The 21,059-nt window shown below is 35.0% G+C and overlaps 1 protein-coding gene across 1 annotated transcript in view; it reads right to left on the reverse strand.

The window, feature by feature from the left end:
* Nucleotides 1-3,651: 3,651 nt before the first annotated feature.
* The window catches only part of LOC149800227 (DNA-binding protein SMUBP-2-like), a 57,628-nt gene continuing 40,220 nt past the window's right edge, over nucleotides 3,652-21,059 (reverse strand). Inside the window, exons 14-16 of the mRNA XM_089959792.1 lie at nucleotides 20,449-20,650; nucleotides 16,464-16,602; nucleotides 3,652-14,103 (exon numbers count right to left, since the gene is read on the reverse strand). Of these exons, the coding sequence (XP_089815918.1) occupies nucleotides 13,291-14,103; nucleotides 16,464-16,602; nucleotides 20,449-20,650 (1,154 nt within the window). The 3' untranslated portion in view covers nucleotides 3,652-13,290. The remainder of the gene's footprint in view (nucleotides 14,104-16,463; nucleotides 16,603-20,448; nucleotides 20,651-21,059) is intronic.

The following is a 21,059-nucleotide window of genomic DNA, read 5'->3' on the forward strand; positions in this document are numbered from 1 at the left end:
AGAAAATAAATGTATACATTTTGTCAAATATTGTCAGACTACTAAATTCTTCTATTTTTCATTCTCTGATCAGCAGTAATGAAATGCGTTATTTTTAGAATATAAAAAGAACGTTACATGCATGTACGGTACTGTATGGAGACTGGTCATTGAATCTCCAAGTAAACTCGATACAATTTCTCAAGCATGATCTTGTGATCACTCACCCGCTGATTCCTTAAACTAAGACCAGTTGATTCTCTGACGATCAAGATGACATGAAAATAAGTCCATGTTTAATTTAAATCAAAATAATTTCGGAAGAATTTCTACCTGCATCAAGTCAGAGCTTGCATTTTTTTAAAATGAGGAATGATCTAAACACACGGACAGACAGAAATGCAAATAGGGCAGACAATCATATATAGATAGGGAGGAGGTAAATCTGACAACTTTCTACCTACCCACATACAGACAGGAACCAACATAGGTAACACCTTTGTGCCCAAGTCGCTGTATAATTATGAATGGTGCTTAGAAAGGACAGGCGCGCTGTTTTTACCACTTGCTCTCGGACGAAGACATATTGGTGACAACCAGATATCAGTTACAAAACATGCTTGTCATCTTTTGTTTTCCCATCCTCATCTACCCAAGTAGGAATGATCAGTTTTTGAAGAAATTCAGTGGAACAGGACGTCTGTTACTCAGTCGGTGATGATATATTATTATCTACAATGGTGTTGTTGCTGTGGGTTTCGCACCATTTATAAACGCAAGATGGGCTCTACATGGTGGCCAGTATAACTGGTGGAGGAAGAACCAGAAAACCCCGGTGAGAACCTTCGACCCGCGGGAAGCTACTGGCAAGCTACCTCAAAATAACCACAATGGCCGAGCCAGAGACTCGAACCCACGCTGACAGAGGTCAGATGGCAACGATCGATAAAGGCTAGCTCTTTAGATCACTAGGCTACCCGGTACCACTTATCTCAAGTGGAAAGGTCGGATTTACATAAATGACTTAATTTACTTCACGCAGTGGTGCTGCGAACAAATGGATTCAGCCGTTTAAAACATGGACAGAAGGGAATAGCAACACTTTCGTTGGAAGTTGCTTCCAGATGATGGTAGTACAGAAGAATTGTCAATATTTAACGAATATATCGATAGTAGTATATGTTTGTATGTGTAGGGATGGTATTATCTTGTTTGGAGCTTAGCTGATTTGAGTGCATGCCCATGGTGGGATTTCTACCAGGACTATTTGCTTGTGCTATGGTTGCTGTTAGTCATGTCAAAGACACTGCTTGTGTTATGGTTGCTGTTACGGGTATCCGTGCATTCATCAGTTCTAACAGCAAGTAAGGCATCTGTATTCTAGTTTGAGTTGGACAAGAGTTCAGAGAAGACAGACTTTTCCCTTTTGACTAACTGGATCTTCAGAAGGGAATTTTGTTTACTCTCCAAGAGACAACTATGACAAGATGGGGTTTCCCCAAGGACGTTATTAACACTAGTCGACATTGGCGAGTTCAACGTCAGCGAATGAAAATTTGATTTATGGATTTACTAAGCTTTTCGGGAGAAGTATTTTGTCCTCGAAATGGTTGTTGATAGACCTGTTTAAATTTTATTTTCCTTTTACCACTCATGAACAAATTCAACAGCAACCTGAAGATCATTGAAGACAACAGATGTAAAAGTTGCTCGAAAGATGGATAGACGTGTCATGAATGATTATGTCAGAATTAGAACGTGTAAGGAATATGTCGTTTTGGGTACCAAATGGGAACCTTGGAACATACTAAATTGTTCTGGTTCTAATTAAAAGAGCTGATTTCCAGTAATGACCCTGCAACCTAGAACCATTGGGTAAAAATCTGAATCAATTTAAACAGAAAATCGATAATCGATCAACATTACCAACGTTCGTGTTGTGGGGGTGGGTCGGGTTGCTTTTTTTGACGTTAATGTTTTGTTATCTGCCATTAAATGATTTAAAATTGCATTTTCGATGTTAAAGATGGCCTTACTCGACACTAATCTGGCAATAAGGTGAGATTAAGTTGACGTCTAGAGTAAGGAGTCAAGCGTTCTATTCCAAACGTCATTACCGTAGACGATGTGCAAACGATTCATTGGTACAAATGAAAAAGAACACAACTTTCGCATTAATTAGGTCATGAATGAAAGGATCAGAACATTCAAATGCATAAAATTTTAGATAACGAATAACATAACATGAAAAATACTGACCCCAAAAGTTATGTGCATCATTTTGGAACATCTATCTTCTGTGTTACTATGAATTCGTAAAAAATGTATGTTGGTATGACATGTGACAGTGAAAGTACACGAGATCTTAAAGAAAGACTTGCAAATGCAATGTATTTGCAATTAGTTTTTTCTTCAAAGTATTAAGTATACAAAAACATGACTCAACTTTAAAAATATATTTTCCTTCGTGGGGTCAGTATTCTCTCTGGCTTACAAGTTTTATTTCATGAAGAAAAAAATGTATGACGCTTTTTTAAAAATTATATCAAGATGTGACCGAAGAATGCATATCTTTATAATTCATGCTACCTTTACAAACTATGTTTTCAAGGAAATTCCATAAATTCCACAAATAATTGATTTATATGTTCTTTCTATACACCTTTTTCCAAAGTTGCAGAGTAAAGTTTAAACAGTCTGACCTTACTGTTGTGTCATCAATGCAACGAATTTCTATTGTACATAATTTTCTTTCGTTTTGTGTATAAATTAAATTTTCGTCGTGTAGATAAAGACACTGGCAAAAAAATTGTCCCTAAGACATTTGGGTAAATAATTTAAAGATCAGCGGCCATTTATCCTTACAAGTAAATGACGAAACTGAGTTTCCATCACGAGAACCCAAAGAAGAGAAACATATACTTATATTTTGTAATTTATCCGATCAAGATCACAGGTGTGTAAGTTTCAAACATAATGAACTTGCCACAGGCTGACTGGTTGATTTTCTTACATCCCTTCAAAAATGCAGATGTATAAATTATTCTTCACTTTCCGGTGTGAATTTTATTTGGGAGCATTGATTACAAACACAGAAAAAAAATTCTTGGGTTACTGAAGACTTCATAATTCTTGCCAATAAGTTGACCAGTGGGTTTGTGGTCGAGATCATTTATAAACAAGACAGCAGATAATAATAACAATAATAACAACAACAACAACAACAATAACAATAACTTAGTCATTATTTTTACACTAAAACAATAATAAATAATAACTTATTACATTAAATTAATAATAGCAATAATAATAATGCAAATAATAATAATAATAATAATAATAATAATAATAACAATGCAAATAATAATAATAATAAAAATCATTTTGCAAATAATAATAATAATGATAACGATGTTGTGATATGAAGGAAAGAAACAGAAGATAGAAAGATGGAAGATTGGCAGACACTGGAAGATAAATACATAAAATCAGACAAAGTCAAGCAATATCGCAGTAGGCATGTGTTAAGCTACAATGAAAAGAAATACATTTTTTATTTCCATCTATTGTTCCTTTCTGCAAGAAGATACAAATTATTCTGACAGCATTTCTTGTCACTACCGGCCACCTGTGATAAAACTTTTGTACGTAAAGGCATAAACAAGATATACGTATTAGCTCATTCTTTATTTCTTTCTTTCTTCATGTTTCCTAAATAAAATATATTTCAACCTTAGCATTTTGCAATAACTGAGGATTTTCACATCAAAAGGCTGCACACGCTGGGACTTCATAGGGAAATGTTCATGTGGACAAAGGACCGTCACACTAATTCATACACACAGACAGACCCAGGTATGATGTGGACTTGTTTGTGTGGACAAAGGACCGTCACACTAATTCATACACACAGACAGACCTAGGTATGATGTGGACTTGTTTGTGTGGGCAAAGGACCGTCACACTAATTCATACACACGGACAGACCCAGGTATGATATTGTTTGTGTGGACAAATTGTCTTTGCACTAATTCATACTTGAAGACATACTGAGACTTGACAGGAACTTGTTCTTATGGACAAAGGACCTCTGCACCAATTCATATGCATACACAGACCAAGGGTTGATAGGGAATTGTTCATGTGGACAAAAGATCTCTGCAACAATTCATATGCATACAGACCGTTCCGGTGGCCTAGTGGTTAGTGTCTGCCCCGGATGCGGGAGGCTGTGGGTTCGAACCCCGGCGAGTCATACCAAAGACTTTCAAAAATGGTACTAACAGCTGCCTCGCTAGGTGCTGAGCATTAAGAGGTTAGTGTTAGGACTGGTTGGCCTGGTGTCAGGATAACGTGACTGGGTGGGACATCAGGCTACATGTGTGCAGCATGATGCCCCAGTGCTAGACATCACTTTAAACTGCCACACTGCAGACATCGTAAAGATATGACTGGAAAATTGTTAAAGCTACATTAAAAATCTAAATCAAACACACACACACACACACACACACACACACACACACACACACATGCATACACAGACCAAGGCTTGATATGGAATTGTTCATGTGGACAAAGGATCTCTGCACCAATCTAAATGCATGCACAGACCAAGGGTTGATGAGGAATTATTCATGTGGACAAAGGATCTCTGCACCAATTCAAATGCATACAGAGACAAAGGGTTGATGGGGAATTATTAATGTGGACAAAGGGTCTCTGTACCAATTCATATGCATACACAGACCAAAGCTTGAGAGGGAATTGTTACTGTGGACAAAGGATCTCTGCACCAATCTAACTGCATACACAGACCAAGGCATGATAGGGAAATTGTTAGTGTGGACAAAGGATCTCTGCACCAATTCATATGCATACACAGACCAAGGGTTGATGGGGAATTATTCATGTGGACAAAGGATCTCTGCACCAATCTAACTGCATACACAGACCAAGGCATGATAGGGAATTGTTACTGTGGACAAAGGATCTCTGCACCAATCTAAATGCATACATAGACCAAGGCTTGATGGGGAATTATTAATGTGGACAAAGGGTCTCTGCACCAATCTAACTGCATACACAGACCAAGGCTTGATAGGTAATTGTTCATGTGGACAAAGGATCTCTGCACCAATTCATATGCATACACAGACCAAGGGTTGATGAGGAATTATTCATTTGGACAAAGGATCTCTGCACCAATTCATATGCATTCACAGACCAAGGGTTGATGGGGAATTATTCATGTGGACAGAGGATCTCTGCACCAATTCATATGCATACACAGACCAAGGGTTGATGGGGAATTATTAGTGTGGACAAAGGGTCTCTGCACCAATCTAACTGCATACACAGACAAGGCATTGATAGGGACTTTTTTATGTGGACAAAGGAGCTCTGCACCAGTTCATATGCATACACAGACCAAGGGTTTATACGGAATTGTTCATGTGGACAAAGGACCTCTGCACCAATTCATATGCATACACAGACAAAGGCTTCACAGGGAATTGTTCACGTTGACAAAGGGCCACTGCACTAATTTGTACACTTAGATAGGCTGCAGCTTGATAGAGAATTGTTATTGTGGACAAAGGGCCATTGCATCAGTTCACACAGTTGAAGGGTTTAGATACTAATTCCTGTGTGGCCAAGCTTTTCCATCCTAAGAGTTAATTACCATACACCTCGCATATAAGTTGAATCCAACTGCAAAATGCATAGACCCTGACATGCCATCACATAATTTGACAACAGCTATGAGTCCGTACAGTTATAATTAACAGATCTGAGTCCATACAGTTCATAATAATTAACAGAATAAAGAACAAAGACACTGATTTGCTGGTGATTAGATTCTTCCTTTTTTTTCTAGACTCTGGTGTGCCTTTATTCAAAATATTTTCACCACAATTCTTTGAGAGCCATAAAATTTGACTGTGCCTATAGGTTAATTTTCATGTTTTTGCAAGGGAAAGCAAGTTTAAAATGTATATAATAGGGCTGAGCTAGGTTTTTCCTGTACTACTTACAGTATTTGCAAGGGAATCCTCATTAAAATGTACAATACTACTGAGCTAGTTTTCTCATTACTATTTTTGTGAGGGAAAGCAAGTTTAAAATCTACAATTATTATACTAATAACTTAGATTTTCTCTGCACTATTTTTTGGCAAGGAAAGCATCTTTAAACTGTCTGGTGGCACACTGGTTAGAGTGCCTGCCTCTGATCTGGGAGGTCACAGGTTCGAACCCTGGTTGAGTCATACCAAATACTTAGAAAAATGGTACTAACATCTGCCTTGCTTGGTGCTCAGCATTAAGAGGTTAGTGTTAGGATTGGTCAACCTGGTGTCAGCATAATGTGACTCGGTGGGACATGAAGCTACATGTCTGTGGCATGATTCCATAATGCTAGATATCACTATAAACTGCAACACTACAAACATCGTAGCGATATACCTGAAAAATTGTTACGGTTATGTTAAAAATCCAAACACACAAACACATCATTAAAATGTACAAAACTACTAAGCTAGGTTTTCTCAGCACTATTTTTTGCAATGTAACTTTGAAATGTATAGTACATATGTGTTAGGTTTTCAATGGACTTTATTTTTCATTGAAATCAACTTTAAAATTTACAATACTAAAGAGCTAGGCTTTCACCACACTATTTTTTTGTGAAGGAAATCAACTTTAATATGTACAATGACTTTTCTCTGCACTATTATTTCAGGCAAGACAGAAACTTTAAAATTTACAATTTTTGTTTTTTTTCTTTCTTGTTGTGCATATTTAATTTGCATTGTTTGTTTTTTATAGTTTTTTTATTTCATTACATGCTATGAGTAATGTACAAGTGTATAGGTGACCTTGTCCAAAATCAGTAACAGATTTGTAAACAACAGTGTTTACCTTTTTCTGACTGAAGAATAAATATTAGGATTATTATCATAAACTGAATCAATGGCATTGTTTTTACCATGTTCTTTATTATAATTTTAGTAAAAGACCTAATTATAACTAAGATTTTATCTTGTAAACATTTTGAACCTTCTAAAATGAAATTTTCCATTAGGTAATAGTTATTTTTAGAAAATGCTAATTGTGACTTAGGTCTGGTAGAGGAGTAATGCAGTCTTATTTGCTGGGAGAATTATTTATTCCTGCAATAACATCTGAAGCAGAAATTAGTCTTATTGTTGTGTCCAGCATTTCAACTTGGCTGGAATTTATTTATTCAAATTATTTATTTACTGGAAATATAAACTGCTCTTCTAAAATATTATTCTTGGAAATAGAAACTTGGATATATAATGAAAAAATTTAAATAAGGATATATTCTTGGATTGTATTATTGTGTTTCAAAACAAGACTGTTTGCATAGAGTTATTATTCAGGTTATCACAGGCATATTAACATTTTCAGTGATGGATTTATTTTGGAATACCACTAACGTTTATTGAGAACTTTAATCATTAGGAATTGTGTTAGAAATTCTCTTTTCTGTTATTTTGCTTAAGGTCTTAGAGCTGTAATGCTCTGCACCATTTTTTGTGCAGGAAAGCATTGTTAAAATGCATTACTAATCTAGTTTTGTATGAACCATCTTTTGCATGTGAAAGCAACTTTAACAAACATAAAGCTACAGTGATAGGTTTTTTCTTTGGTATTTGCTGTTGTTGTTGTTGTGGGATTTAATGCCATTTTTCAGCACACGATAGGCTATGCATGGCGGCCAGTATTAATGGTGGAGGAAGAACCCGTGAAGAACCACCGACCCATGAGAGGCTACTGGCAAGCTTTTTCACATACCCACTTTGGCTGAATCCTAAACTCGAACCCACACAGAAAGAGGTGAGATGGCAGTGATCCATAATGGAAAGCACTTTAGACCACTCGGCCACTCAAGGGCCCTGCTATCTTTTTGAGATAGAAAGCAAGTTTAAAATGTACAATACTATGCAGCTAGGTTTTCTGTGCCCTATTTTTTGTGCGGAAAAGCAACTTTAAAATTTACAAAGCCAGCCAAGTTTTCTCTGCACTAATTTTTGCATGGGAATGCAACTTTAAAATGCATAAAGGTACTGAGCTAGGTTTTCTCTATATTACTTTTTACCAGGGAAAGCATCTTTAAAATAAGATTTTTAAAAAAACCAAAGATAAATGTGACAAAAGAAGAAACAAAATTTCAACTTTGAAACTGTTGAGATAGAGATCAATGGAAAGTAGAATATACACATTTTGGAAAATAAAATGAAACTTATATGTGGCCATTAAAGCTGTACTGCACCAACAGCAATGGCTTGTCATCACAAATTCCCATGCTTTCCACTCCATAATCCAAAAGCCCCTCAACTACACAACTGCCATGCATTGTCATAAACAATTTTCATGCTTTTCACCTCATATTCCAAAGTCCCCTCAATGACAGTAATCAGCCTTTGATCTTTTGTTGAATTTTCCCTGACAAGGATCATCTCCCTCACTTACCTATTTGCATTCTTACATATACTGTAGGAGTAAAGTTTTCTAAGATAGTGTCAAAAGCTTATTATTTATTTTGTTTGCTGAAAGCAACAGACCTCTATTTCTATGGGACATTTACCAGTAAACAAATCTTAAATCAAAGACTACTGGAAGCTCCCTACCATTTGATCAGTACCAATTTTTGTGGATTTTGTGGTTGCCACCAAAACTTTAAATATTTATCGAACAACAAGACCATGGTCTGCTTGACAGATGTAAAATGTGACCTTGACACCAAGGTTAAAAGACGGATCATGTTGCAGAATGGATTGTCATAGTTTCATAAAATGATTCATCCTAAGTTTGAATAAAAATCTGTCAAGGACTCATGGTACTAATTCAACTCCAATGGTAAACATATGGAAACACTATCATATTCAAAATTCAATAACTTTAAATTTATGGGTGCTGATAATGACACCTATAATTCTTCATGCACATCTAACCTTGGTGCAAGCTTATGTGTGGAGAACACCATATGACACGCGGCACTTTGTTTACATACATGTGCATGAAACACATGTTATTGATTCTGCACCAAATGAATCAGGTGCTACTTTCAGTACTGAGTACTCCTGAGTCAAGCCTGTAAAAATGCTAAAATTGCATCAGTAGAAATTTGTCAATATTTTTTTTTACATTACATATAGGATAAGCTCTCAAAAGATTTTTTTCCTAAAATTTTAATTTTCATTATTAGCCAATTATGGACCACCAAACCTGTAAATACTCTATTATTTCTTCACCCATTTCTAGACTGGTTCACAGTTTTTCCGTATAATTAGTACCGTGTGTCCTATAACCAGATTTAAATTTTTTGGAAAAAGTTGTATTTTACTCCTTGATATTAGAGCATAATTGTAAGAAAGAATTGGCCATGCTTGTGCATGGATAATAGTGCAATAGCATTTTATGTGATACCAATATCTATAGTTAAATTGCATCCGCATTACACGTTGCTCTGTTGTATTGTACTTATTAGTGGCTTATTCTTGTTATTAACATAATTGTTTTCTGTCTTTGTATCTTCATGTTATCTTTCTATGGCATGCATGCTACACAAAAGAAACACAAGCATGCTGACATCAGCAAGTATGACATCACAGGGTATCAAATTACATGACGCATTGTATTTTCATCTCTCACTGGCTATAAGACAAGTTTTAAATGTTTTAAATTTCAAAACTGCATTTCTTTTCTTGCTGACTCTCACAGAAATAAGATGCAGTGCATCCCTATTCACATCAATCAAACAAAACAAATAAGTGTGCCACATGACAGGTTAAAATGATAGGAGGCCATTGCCCTTTTGTGACTAAAACGAATACACACACCCATGAAGCATCAAGAGATGCTGACATTCCAAGCTTATTTATACTATCATCATATGTGATTCATCACCCCCAAATCTTAATAAAAAGGTATAAAAGCCAAAGAAAAGTTCCATTAGCTTTATTATACTGAATAATTAAATAACAGAAAGCTACTTTTATTAGTATAAAACTATGGGGAAGGGTGAGGAAGCAAAGAATAAACAGAGTAATTTCTTGAAGCCTGGTAATGTTCCCCACAACAAGGGGGAAAATGTGCATGAACCCAAAAGACACAACAACATGAGGTCTGTTACATAAGGACAACAAGAGACAAATTTGAAAAAGCTATCCAAAGTTCCTATAATGCTGACATTGATGATGGAGACAGAAAGTGTATGTACAAACTGTTGTGGATCAAGCTATTAAGTAAGCTGGAGGTGGAGAAATGTGTGAAAAACTTTGTGATGCCAAGACAAGTCCATGTCTCTATGCAATATTCAGACACTGATAAAACTTATCACTGCATAAACTACTTGTTAAATTTAAGTAATAGAATTGAATTGCCTACTGAAGTTGTCTAACACATAAATATATACCTACATTTACCCAAAGCTCATAAAAAGTTAAGAAAAAGTCTCAAAATCATTACTGTGGCTACTTTCCGCTATAAGCAGTGTTAAATTACTTACTTTTTAATATAAAGCTGAAAAAATGCATACATTATTGAACAAAAGAGAAACAAAGCAAACATTGCACACACTCAATTACAGTCAAAGGGGAGGTAATACACCTTGATTTGGCAAACCAAATAGCAAGCTCTAATTTACAGCTAAATGATTCCTTACTATTACTTGATGGTAAGAACAGAGCAATGCAGGTTTTATAAATAGCTTTTGTTTCAAATATGAAACCATATTTCTGACATGAAGCTTGGTTTCATTTATTCACAACAACATATATGGTGAACAAAACACATATCGCTTAGTGCACGCAGTAATTAAATGCTGAGATTTGGAATAATGTGTTCTGAGACCACAAGTTGCAACACCCTGATTATAAAGGTTTTCTGTCATGGGACTTGGTACATGAAGAAAAAAAGAGATCTGGTTTGGTGGGAGAGAGCAGTATGTTCACCATGCAGTTATACATCAAGAATGTTTCAACTGTATGAAGAGAGGATGGGGAAGAAAAACTGCCTGTGTAAAGAATGCAATACAGATAGGACTTTTGCAGACTTATATTGGGAATGAAGGGTTGAAAACTATTATTTTAAGTGAAAATGTCCCTCCCTGCTCCCTCAACAAAAGGGATGCAGAAAAGTTCCAATACTGTTTGCCCAAAAATGTAATGTACCAATATAAGAAACATGCTGAACATAGAATAGGTGTCAAGGAGTTTAATTCTAGGATAAGAAATAAGACAGGTATAATTGATATTCAATGTGACTCGACATATAATAATTCAATTTACAGGTTGAGGCAATGCAGCATGTGCAGTTTTGTGCACAGTCCTTATTTTTACAATGTTCTCTGCTTTGATCTGCTGAGTGTGTCTCTAAAGTTAAATGATCAGTACTGATACATAAGTGATTGTGACATAAGTGGCTTACATATAAAATCTCCCCCCACCCACCCCCTTTTGGGGAATTGTTGCATGTGTTAAATGGTATTTAACCATATAGGCCAATCTATGGGTACCAACATATGAAATTCTGCCGTCAGGCCATACTATGCTCTTTTCCCTATGGCCTGAGCTATCTCCTTCCACTCTCCAGTGTATAAAACCATCCCCATCTGTCTTTTTTATAGAATTTTTCTCCAAAATCACATGCAAACCATGATAAAAAGACTCCATTATGATTGTCATATGTAAAAACCACCAAAATGATACCCTGGATGCACGTGGTAACCATGGAAACAACAAGCTCCTATTATGGTATAGGTCGCATATAGGACTCACGGTACTAATTCAACTCCAATGGTAAACATATGGAAACACTATCATATTCAAAATTCAATAACTTAAAATTTATGGGTGCTGATAATGACACCTATAATTCTTCATGCACATCTAACCTTGGTGCAAGCTTATGTGTGGAGAACACCATATGACACGCGGCACTTTGCTTACATACATGTGCATGAAACGTGTTATTGATTCTGCTATTCAGTATTCAGCACTCCTGAGTCAAGCCTGTAAAAATGCTAAAATTGCATCAGTAGAAATTTGTCAATATTTTTTTTACATTACATATAGGATAAGCTCACAATAGATATTTTTCCTAAAATTTTAATTTTCATTATTAACCAATTATGGACCACCAAACCTGTAAATACTCTATTATTTCTTCACCCATTTCTAGACTGGTTCACAGTTTTTCCGTATAATTAGTACCGTGTGTCCTCAAGGGGTTTGGGAAATACAAGCAAATGGAACAACTTCAAACAGAACATTAATGCAAATTTTTTTCTGACTGATGACCTTGACCCATGGTCAACGAGGCTAGCAAGCACACTGAAGATTGAGCTGTCTTAGCTTCATAATGATCAATGCCAAGTCAGACGAGAAGCTATCATGGGGTGTAGAAAATATAGGAAATAAAGAGACTTTAACCAAAACCTCGATGGAAATTTCCTGACTCGGACCTTGACTTCAAAGTCAATGGAGCAAGCCAGCATGTAGAGAATTACGTTTCTTAGTTCCATAGACAATCTATCAAGGGGCTTAGCAAATATAAGTAAATAAATAAAACTTTAACCAAAACCTAAACAAATTGTTGATGTCACTGCTTCTGCCAGTGCCACCATCGTTGGAAAAATGTTTGCAAAGTCTTGCTTAACGCTAACATGGGCTCAACAAACACTGATGTTTTTTTTATCAGTGGCATATTCACAAGTATACATATAATAAAAATGACTTTTTGTCAGTGAAACAAAAATATTAAACCCTGAAATAAATAAATTCACAGTGTCAAAAGCATTTTTTCAGACACAGTCAAATCAGTTGTCAGTGTCATTAAAGTGATAAACTGCGCATAACGAAACTGGACAAATACATTATCTTAGAAAAGTGCTTCTTTCACATTTCACATGAAATTTATGTAACAGAAATGTTTATCTTGCTAGCCCTTGTGAGAAGAATTTTAATGAATTGAAAGATTTTCATTTGAACAATCATTCTGGTATGATTCTATACCTCAAATAAGCTTCATACAAACTGGATCTCCTGCTATGTTCTCTAAGAGATAGAGAAGTGGCAAGAGTTAAACTAATTTAAAACAAAGTTCTCCTACTATAAATCTTTTAGAACTACTGATAAAGTTTTCTAGATACAAAATTCTTACATAATTATTTATTAAGTATCATTATTGTTGAAGACAGTTTTGGGGTACTTTTTGATGATACATTTCTTTAAACTGAAAGATCGAATCTACCATATATTACAGCTGGAGGGAGAGAATATTATTTCTGCTTTCCTTTTCTTTTCTCTGCCATCTTCGATAGTTTATTATCCAGCTTTTTCTGAAGCTTGATTTTTTTTTCAGCATCTGGATGTCTATTTTTGGCACTTCCCCTACTAAGGACCCCCTCCTTGTTGATGACAGCTCGTGCTGCTGCCTTTGCAGCATCACCACAACCATGCACTTCAAAGATATGATGTGACAAACAGAACCGACCCTGACAAAACTCACAAGTATAGCCGAGAGTTGCTGTAGGTGTCTTACATTTTCTGAAGCAGCAAGAACCATCAAATGTCTGAACTGTAGCAATCAAGGCTTCAAAGTCATCTTTATCTATTTTTTCTAGTTTTTCAACAACGTTTGGTGTTTTGGATTTTCCCTTCCCTGCTTTTGATTGCTCTTGTGATTTCAAAGTGTCAGCATTTTGTGGATGTTGATCCTGTTTCTGTTTTCGAGCACAATGAAGTTCATGGAGTTGAAAGTTTGCCTTGATCACATCTTTACCACAATACACACAAGCAACCTTGTCACTTTTCTTCACTGGAAGAACTGGTTCACTAGAATCTTCAGTCACTGACAGTTTGTGGTCTCTAATTGACTGCACATCACATTTTGTAGACTTATCAATTTGTGATGTTTTACTTTTTTCTGATTTTAATGGCTCTGTGTGCACGGATTTCACTGCAGCTGTTGTTGCTATATATGTGTCCCTTGTCTCTGATTCATTTTCTCTGGTTCCTGGTTTTCTAACAACTACATGTCTTTCTTCATCTATTCCCTTGCTGCAGTGAAGGAGGCCTAATTTTTCAGACAGCTGAAAGCATGGACAAAAGATATTATTTGAAAACTGTTAGGATGACATTGATGACCCTGCTAATATGGTGCAAATGAAAAGCAAAGAACAAAGTTATAAAGGGGCCATGACTCCATTAAATCTTGTTAGAAAATGGCAAGAATCAAACTTAAGATCTTCTTATCGTAAAGCCTTCCTTACACCAAATTTGGTCTCAATTCATGCAGTCCTTCTTATTGTAAAGCCTTACATCAAATTTGGTCTCAATTCATGCAGTCCTTCTAAAACTATTTGAGCAGAAGCAAAATTTGCAATTGATGTTGTGTGACATGATGGAACAGACATATGTGCCCTCTTTAGACAAAAAATATATATTCTGACACCTAGCAGGCTTTCCACTTATTTATCACAACATTTGAAACTATAGTGAATTTGTTTTTATTCCTGGATAATCAGTAATTTTTGTGAATTTGACAGCTGCTACAAGCTACAAATTCAAAGGCCCAAAATAAATGAATCACAAGTGTGGATCTCCTATCATAGACATACTCATATATTTATATACAGAGGAAAAAGAAACATTTCTTTGCAAAAAGCATAACAAATTATATCTGTAAAAAAAGAACAATTAAAGTATTGTATATTTAATAAAACTGGTCTACATTTGCACATCTTTGTGAAATAAAATATCTATGAAATTTGTCTCTATTTTCTGTAAAGTGAGATGACCAAGTTTGTAACTATTCGGTTCTGCAATTATGATAGCTAAAGTCACATAAAGAAATGATTAAACTGTAGGACTTAATAAGAAAAAAAAACATAAAATCCCTCTCCTAATTCAAACAGTACATTCATAGACATGAAGACACCTTTTTTTATTAATGACTGTTTTTTAGGTAGCCATTTATCCATCATCATTTGTATTCAGCCCAATGAGACCAATTTAATATAAATCACAAAATAAGAAATATCTGACTCTGGGAGCAGGTAACTCAAACTTCATTCATAACTGGAGGTATGTCCAAATGACACGGATGCTCCCAGTGATTTTATGTAATTGAACAGAAAACTCAAGCTGGGGTCAAAGCTTCATAGAACTTTTTAATAAAAAGACACTGAAAATTCAACTTGACAAATGTATGCAAGTTATAAAACCTAAATCTGGTTTCAATTCATGAAGGCCTTTAAATTTGTTCAACTGAAACCAATTCCATAGCAGATATGTTGTGACCTGCGAGACAGACGTAGTTGACACTATGCCCACTTCCAAGATATTGCAGAGGCATAACAACATTATATGCCCACTTCAAAGATAGTGCAGAGGCATAAAAACACTGTATATCCACTTCAAAGATATTGTAGGGGGATAACAACACTATATGCCCACTTCCAAGATAGTGCAGAAGCATATTAACACTGCATGCCGACTTCAAAGATATTGCAGGGGCATAACAACATTATATGCCCACTTCAAAGATATTGCAGAGGCATATAAACACCCTATGCCCACTTCAAAGATATTGCAGGGGGATAACAACACTATATGCCCACTTCAAAGATATTGCAGAGGCATAAAATGACTCTATGCCCACTTCAAAGGTATTGCTGGGGCATAAAAATAGTGCACCATATATGCAAGTTTATAAGTTGGGTTCAACTACAAACTGCATAGGCCCAGATCTGCCATCACATAATAAACTAGCAGATCTGGGTCCATACAATTTGTTAGGAGTAACCAGTAGAACAAACAATGTTGACTTTGATCTACTGGCACATTATGCAATGGCAGATCTGGGTTGATGCTGTTTGCAGTTGGACCTTTCTTATGAGCAAATATATATGGTATGTCACATTAATGAGAAACATTCAATGAATAGCACATATATATGGTATGTCATATTAATGAGAAACATTCAATGAATAGCAAATATATATGGTATGTCATATTAATGAGAAACATTCAATGAATAACACATATATATGGCATGTCATATTAATGAGAAACATTCAATGAATAACACATATATATGGCATGTCATATTAATGAGAAACATTCAATGAATAACACATATATATGGCATGTCATATTAATGAGAAACATTCAATGAATAACACATATATATGGCATGTCATATTAATGAGAAACATTCAATGAATAGCACATATATATGGTATGTCATATTAATGAGAAACATTCAATGAATAACACATATATATGGCATGTCATATTAATGAGAAACATTCAATGAATAACACACATTTATTTCAGATAATTATAAGTGGGAGATAGTACTTCTCATAGAATAAAAGAGAGAAAAAGAAAAGAGATAGCATTTCTCATAAAATAAAAGAGACAAAGGAAAGCAAGGAGAGGAACTTACCACATGTATAATGTATCTCTCATGAGAAGAAAGGGAAGGTGAAAACTCTATAACTTCCTGGCCATTGTTGTTGATAAACTTTTCTAACAAAGTCTGGTACTCCTGAACTTTCTCATCATCTTCTAAATTGTCTCCCTCCCTGGAATAATATATTAGACAAGCTGTACAATTTTCCACACAACAAATACATGTACAGAGTTGAAACATTTCTTTAATGTATATTTTTTTTTATTGAAGACCTATAAGATGGGCACACTTGCTCAAGCCTATGAACTTAAACTAGTTGTCACCGAGTTCTGGGTTCTCTCACTGAAAAACAAAATATTGTAAAAGATGCTGGTTTCAAGTGACCTGTAAAACTACGGTATTTTGAATCACTGTCCAACAGGTCTAATATAGTAATGTCTGGTCAGGTAAGGCATGTTCTGTACAGGTTTAATACAGCAACGTCTAGACAGTCAAGGCATGTTCTGTACAGGTTTAATACAGCAACGTCTAGACAGTCAAGGCATGTTCTGTACAGGTTTAATACAGTAGTTATTTTCTGGGCAGTTATGGCCTGTTTTGTACAGGTTTTAATATTGTAGTTATGTCTGGACAGTTAATATCTATTTTGTACAGGTTTAATACAGCAACGTCTAGACAGTCAAGGCATGTTCTGTACAGGTTTAATACAATAGCTATGTCTGGGCAGTTATGGCCTGTTTTGTACAGGTTTTAATATTGTAGTTATGTCTGGACAGTTAATATCTATTTTGTACAGGTTTAATACAGTAACGTCTAGACAGTCAAGGCATGTTCTGTACAGGTTTAATACAATAGTTATGTCTGGGCAGTTATGGCCTGTTTTGTATAAGTTTAATATTGTAGTTATGTCTGGACAGTTAAGATCTGTTTGTACACGTTTAATACAGTAATGTCTGGATAGTTAATGTGTGTTCTGTACAGGTTTAATACAATAGTTATGTCTGATCAATTATGACCTGTTTTGTACAGGTTTAATGTAGTAATGTCTGGATAGTTAAAGCCTGTTATTGCAAGTTTTTTTAGGTATCTACTTCTTGTTCATTATTCTCTTTACCCTCTCACCACTTTTGGAATAAAAGTAAGAAAACTGTATGCATCGAACATTATTTTTCCTCTTTAGATGTCTGTGAAAAGAACTTTAAAGTTAATGGAACAAGTCAAGAAAGGTTTCATGAAAAGCTGTCTTGCCTCCAAGCCATGCATTGATGGAAAATACAGGACCACTGCCAGAAAATGACACGTCTTTCTAACTGCAAAGGTGAAATCAATACTGGGCCATTAAGCCCATTTAAGCTTTTAATGGTTTTATATGGAAACAACCTGGGAGGAACAAAACAAAAGATGAAAGCCAATGTAAGCACTGACAAAGGCCAAAGAATAATTGTAAAGGAAATAAAGTAAGTCAATTCACACCATTAGGGTAAACAAAAGTAAAATCGATATCCCTCAAGGAGAATGCTGTAAGATTTATCTGGCTGCATATTAGCTTTGTTTAATTTCCGATGTCAAGCTTATTATGACGTCATAATCTTTATAATATCAACATCTATTCAAAGGATGGGATCAAGCTGTAAATAAGAGTAACCTAGAGATCATGTACTTCTTCCCAGACCCGACCCCTCTACATTTATGTACTACTAATGCTAGTATGCTATAATCTTGTTATCTCAAAATATTATACTACTTTCTCAAGTATCCAGTGGTCCATTACTCTCAATTTACATACTACTTACTCAAGTACTCCAAGGTCCAGTCCTTTAATTTACATACTCTTATACTAATACAACATGGTCTAGTACTCTCAACCAACATACTACTTACTCAAGTACTCCAAGGTCTAGTCCTTTAATTTACATACTCTTATACTAATAAAACATGGTCTAGTACTCTCAACTAACATACTACTTTAACAAATACCCAATGGTCTAGTACTATCAATTTACATACTACTTATACTAATACTACATGGTCTATCTAGTACTTTCAATTTATTTTTAGTATTTATAATAATGCCCTTCGGTCTAGTACTCTCAATTTACATAGTACTTATACTAATGCATTATGGTCTACTACTTTCAATTTACAACATACTTCTACTAGTACTCTGTGGTCTAGTACTATCAATTTACATAGTACTTATATTAATGCCCTTCGGTCTAGTAATCTCAATTTACATAGTACTTATATTAATGCCCTTCGGTCTAGTAATCTCAATTTACATAGTACTTATACTAATGCACTAAGGTCTAGTACTCTCAATTTACATCATACTACTACTAGTACTCTATGGTCTAGTACTATCAATTTACATAGTACTTATACTAATGCCCTTCGGTCTAGTAATCTCAATTTACATAGTACTTCTATTAATGCCCTATGGTCTAATAATTTTAATTTACATACTATTTATACTATTGCCCTATGGTCTAGTACTATCAATTTACATAGTACTTATACTAATGCCCTTTGGTCTAGTAATCTCAATTTACATAGTACTTCTATTAAAGCCCTATGGTCTAATAATCTCAATTTACATACTATTTATAATATTGCCCTATGGTCTAGTACTATCAATTTACATAGTACTTATACTTATGCCTTATGGTCTAGTTCTCTCAATTTACATACTTCTTATAGTAATAGCCAAAGATCTAGTCATCGAAATTACATACTACTTACACTAATACCCTAGAGTCTAGTACTCACACCTTACTCAAGTACTCTAAGGTCTTGTTCTCTTAATTTACATACTACTTACACTAATAGCCAAAGATCTAGTACTCTCAATTTACATACTACTTACACTAATAGCCAAAGATCTAGTCATCTAAATTACATATTACTTATACTAATAGCCTAGAGTCTAGTACTCACACCTTACTCAAGTACTCCAAGGTTTAGTCCTCTTAATTTACATACTACTTACACTAATGCTCCATCCTCTAGTACTTTAAGTTTACACACTACTTATGCCCTATGGTCTAGTACTCTTAATTGGTATGCTATTTATACCAATGTTCTATGGATTAGTATTCTACTTACACTAATATCTCATGGTCTAATGCTTTCAATTTACATATTACTTTTACTAATGCCCCATGGTCTATTACTCTCAATTTATATACTATTTTTGATAGACTTTGTTTCCACAGTAACATATAAACAAAATAATGAGTACAGACAACTTGAAGTATCAAAAGATGTTGTTGTCGTTGTAGGGTTTAATGCCATTTTTCAGCACACGATAGGCTATACATGGCGGCCAGTATTAATGGTGGAGGAAGAACCCGGGAAAACCCCGAAAGAACCACCGACCCTCGAGAAGCTACTGGCATGCTTTCTCCCATACCCACATTAGCCGAATCCGAGACTCAAACCTACGCAGACAGAGGTGAAGTATCAAGAGACATTTCTATGCAACTTTATTAGACACATGTAACAAATTTGGTTGAAATTCCTTAAATGGTTTCAAAGCTGTGATCCAAAAATGGAAATATTTATCAACTGTCAGTCAGACAGACAGACGAACATAATGATGGCTATATCCCCATATAATACAGAATGGAATGGTGTGCTTAACAAACCACTAGGGGACACAACTTTTGACAGTTTTCCCAGACTGATAAAGGTGAATTCTCTTTATAGATCCAGTCTAAGCAGGCCAAAGCTAAAATCAATGTTGTCAGATGAAAGGCTTGTGGGATTTTATTAGCAAATATACCAAAAGAATATCCACTTAGTAATTTTCAACAAGAATTTTTTATGTAGTCAGATTTCAATCAAAACTAACATTTCAGAATACAGCTGACTAAGTATCCTGAAAGTCAGGCATTTCATTTCTAAATACTGAAGAATGTAAAATACAAGGAATACATTGCAACACTAATAACTGTAAGAAAATGTAATACAAATTATTAAGCAAACACTGACTCAACTACATTATAAGGAAAATGATTACTTTCTAGTTTTTACTGAATTAGCAGTTGTCTCATGGAAAGATGATGTGATACGTTTTTCTTTTCCATCCTTCTGTTTTCTCAACCTTTTCTCCTGATAGTTTGTCTTGGGTTTAGCCCCTTTTTCAGTTGTTGTTTTTCTGAGGGACATCAAATCTGAGAGATGTTCTGGTAGTGGCACTGTACCTTGGTTGACAATGGCAGCTGAGAAATTACACATATATTAGCATAATTACACAACTCAGATCTAATGAATTATTCTACAATCGGAAATCTCATATATAATTCATGTAACGTAATGTAAATACTTTCATTCCAGAATACAGATAGCAATATTTTGTGAAAATAGAACTAACTTCTCCATACCATGCAAGTCTTTACTTAAAAATTAATTTATTATTACTCAAAAGTAGATCTCTGACTTTCAAGACCTCCCTGTTTCTAATAATAAACCTCAATGAAAACTGTGTTCCATGCATAATGAATTGCAAGCAGTCTAGTAGCTTTTATTGGCATCAATTTCTGTATACTCATCTTTTACAAAATTTACAGTTGAGATTGGTTGTTTTTTTTAATGGCACCATCAAAACATCAATGGTTTTCTCATACTGAG

Source organism: Sinohyriopsis cumingii, chromosome 5 (genome assembly GCF_028554795.1).
Source record: "Sinohyriopsis cumingii isolate HCF-2022 chromosome 5, ASM2855479v2, whole genome shotgun sequence".
Classification (NCBI taxonomy): Eukaryota; Metazoa; Mollusca; class Bivalvia; order Unionida; family Unionidae; genus Sinohyriopsis; species Sinohyriopsis cumingii.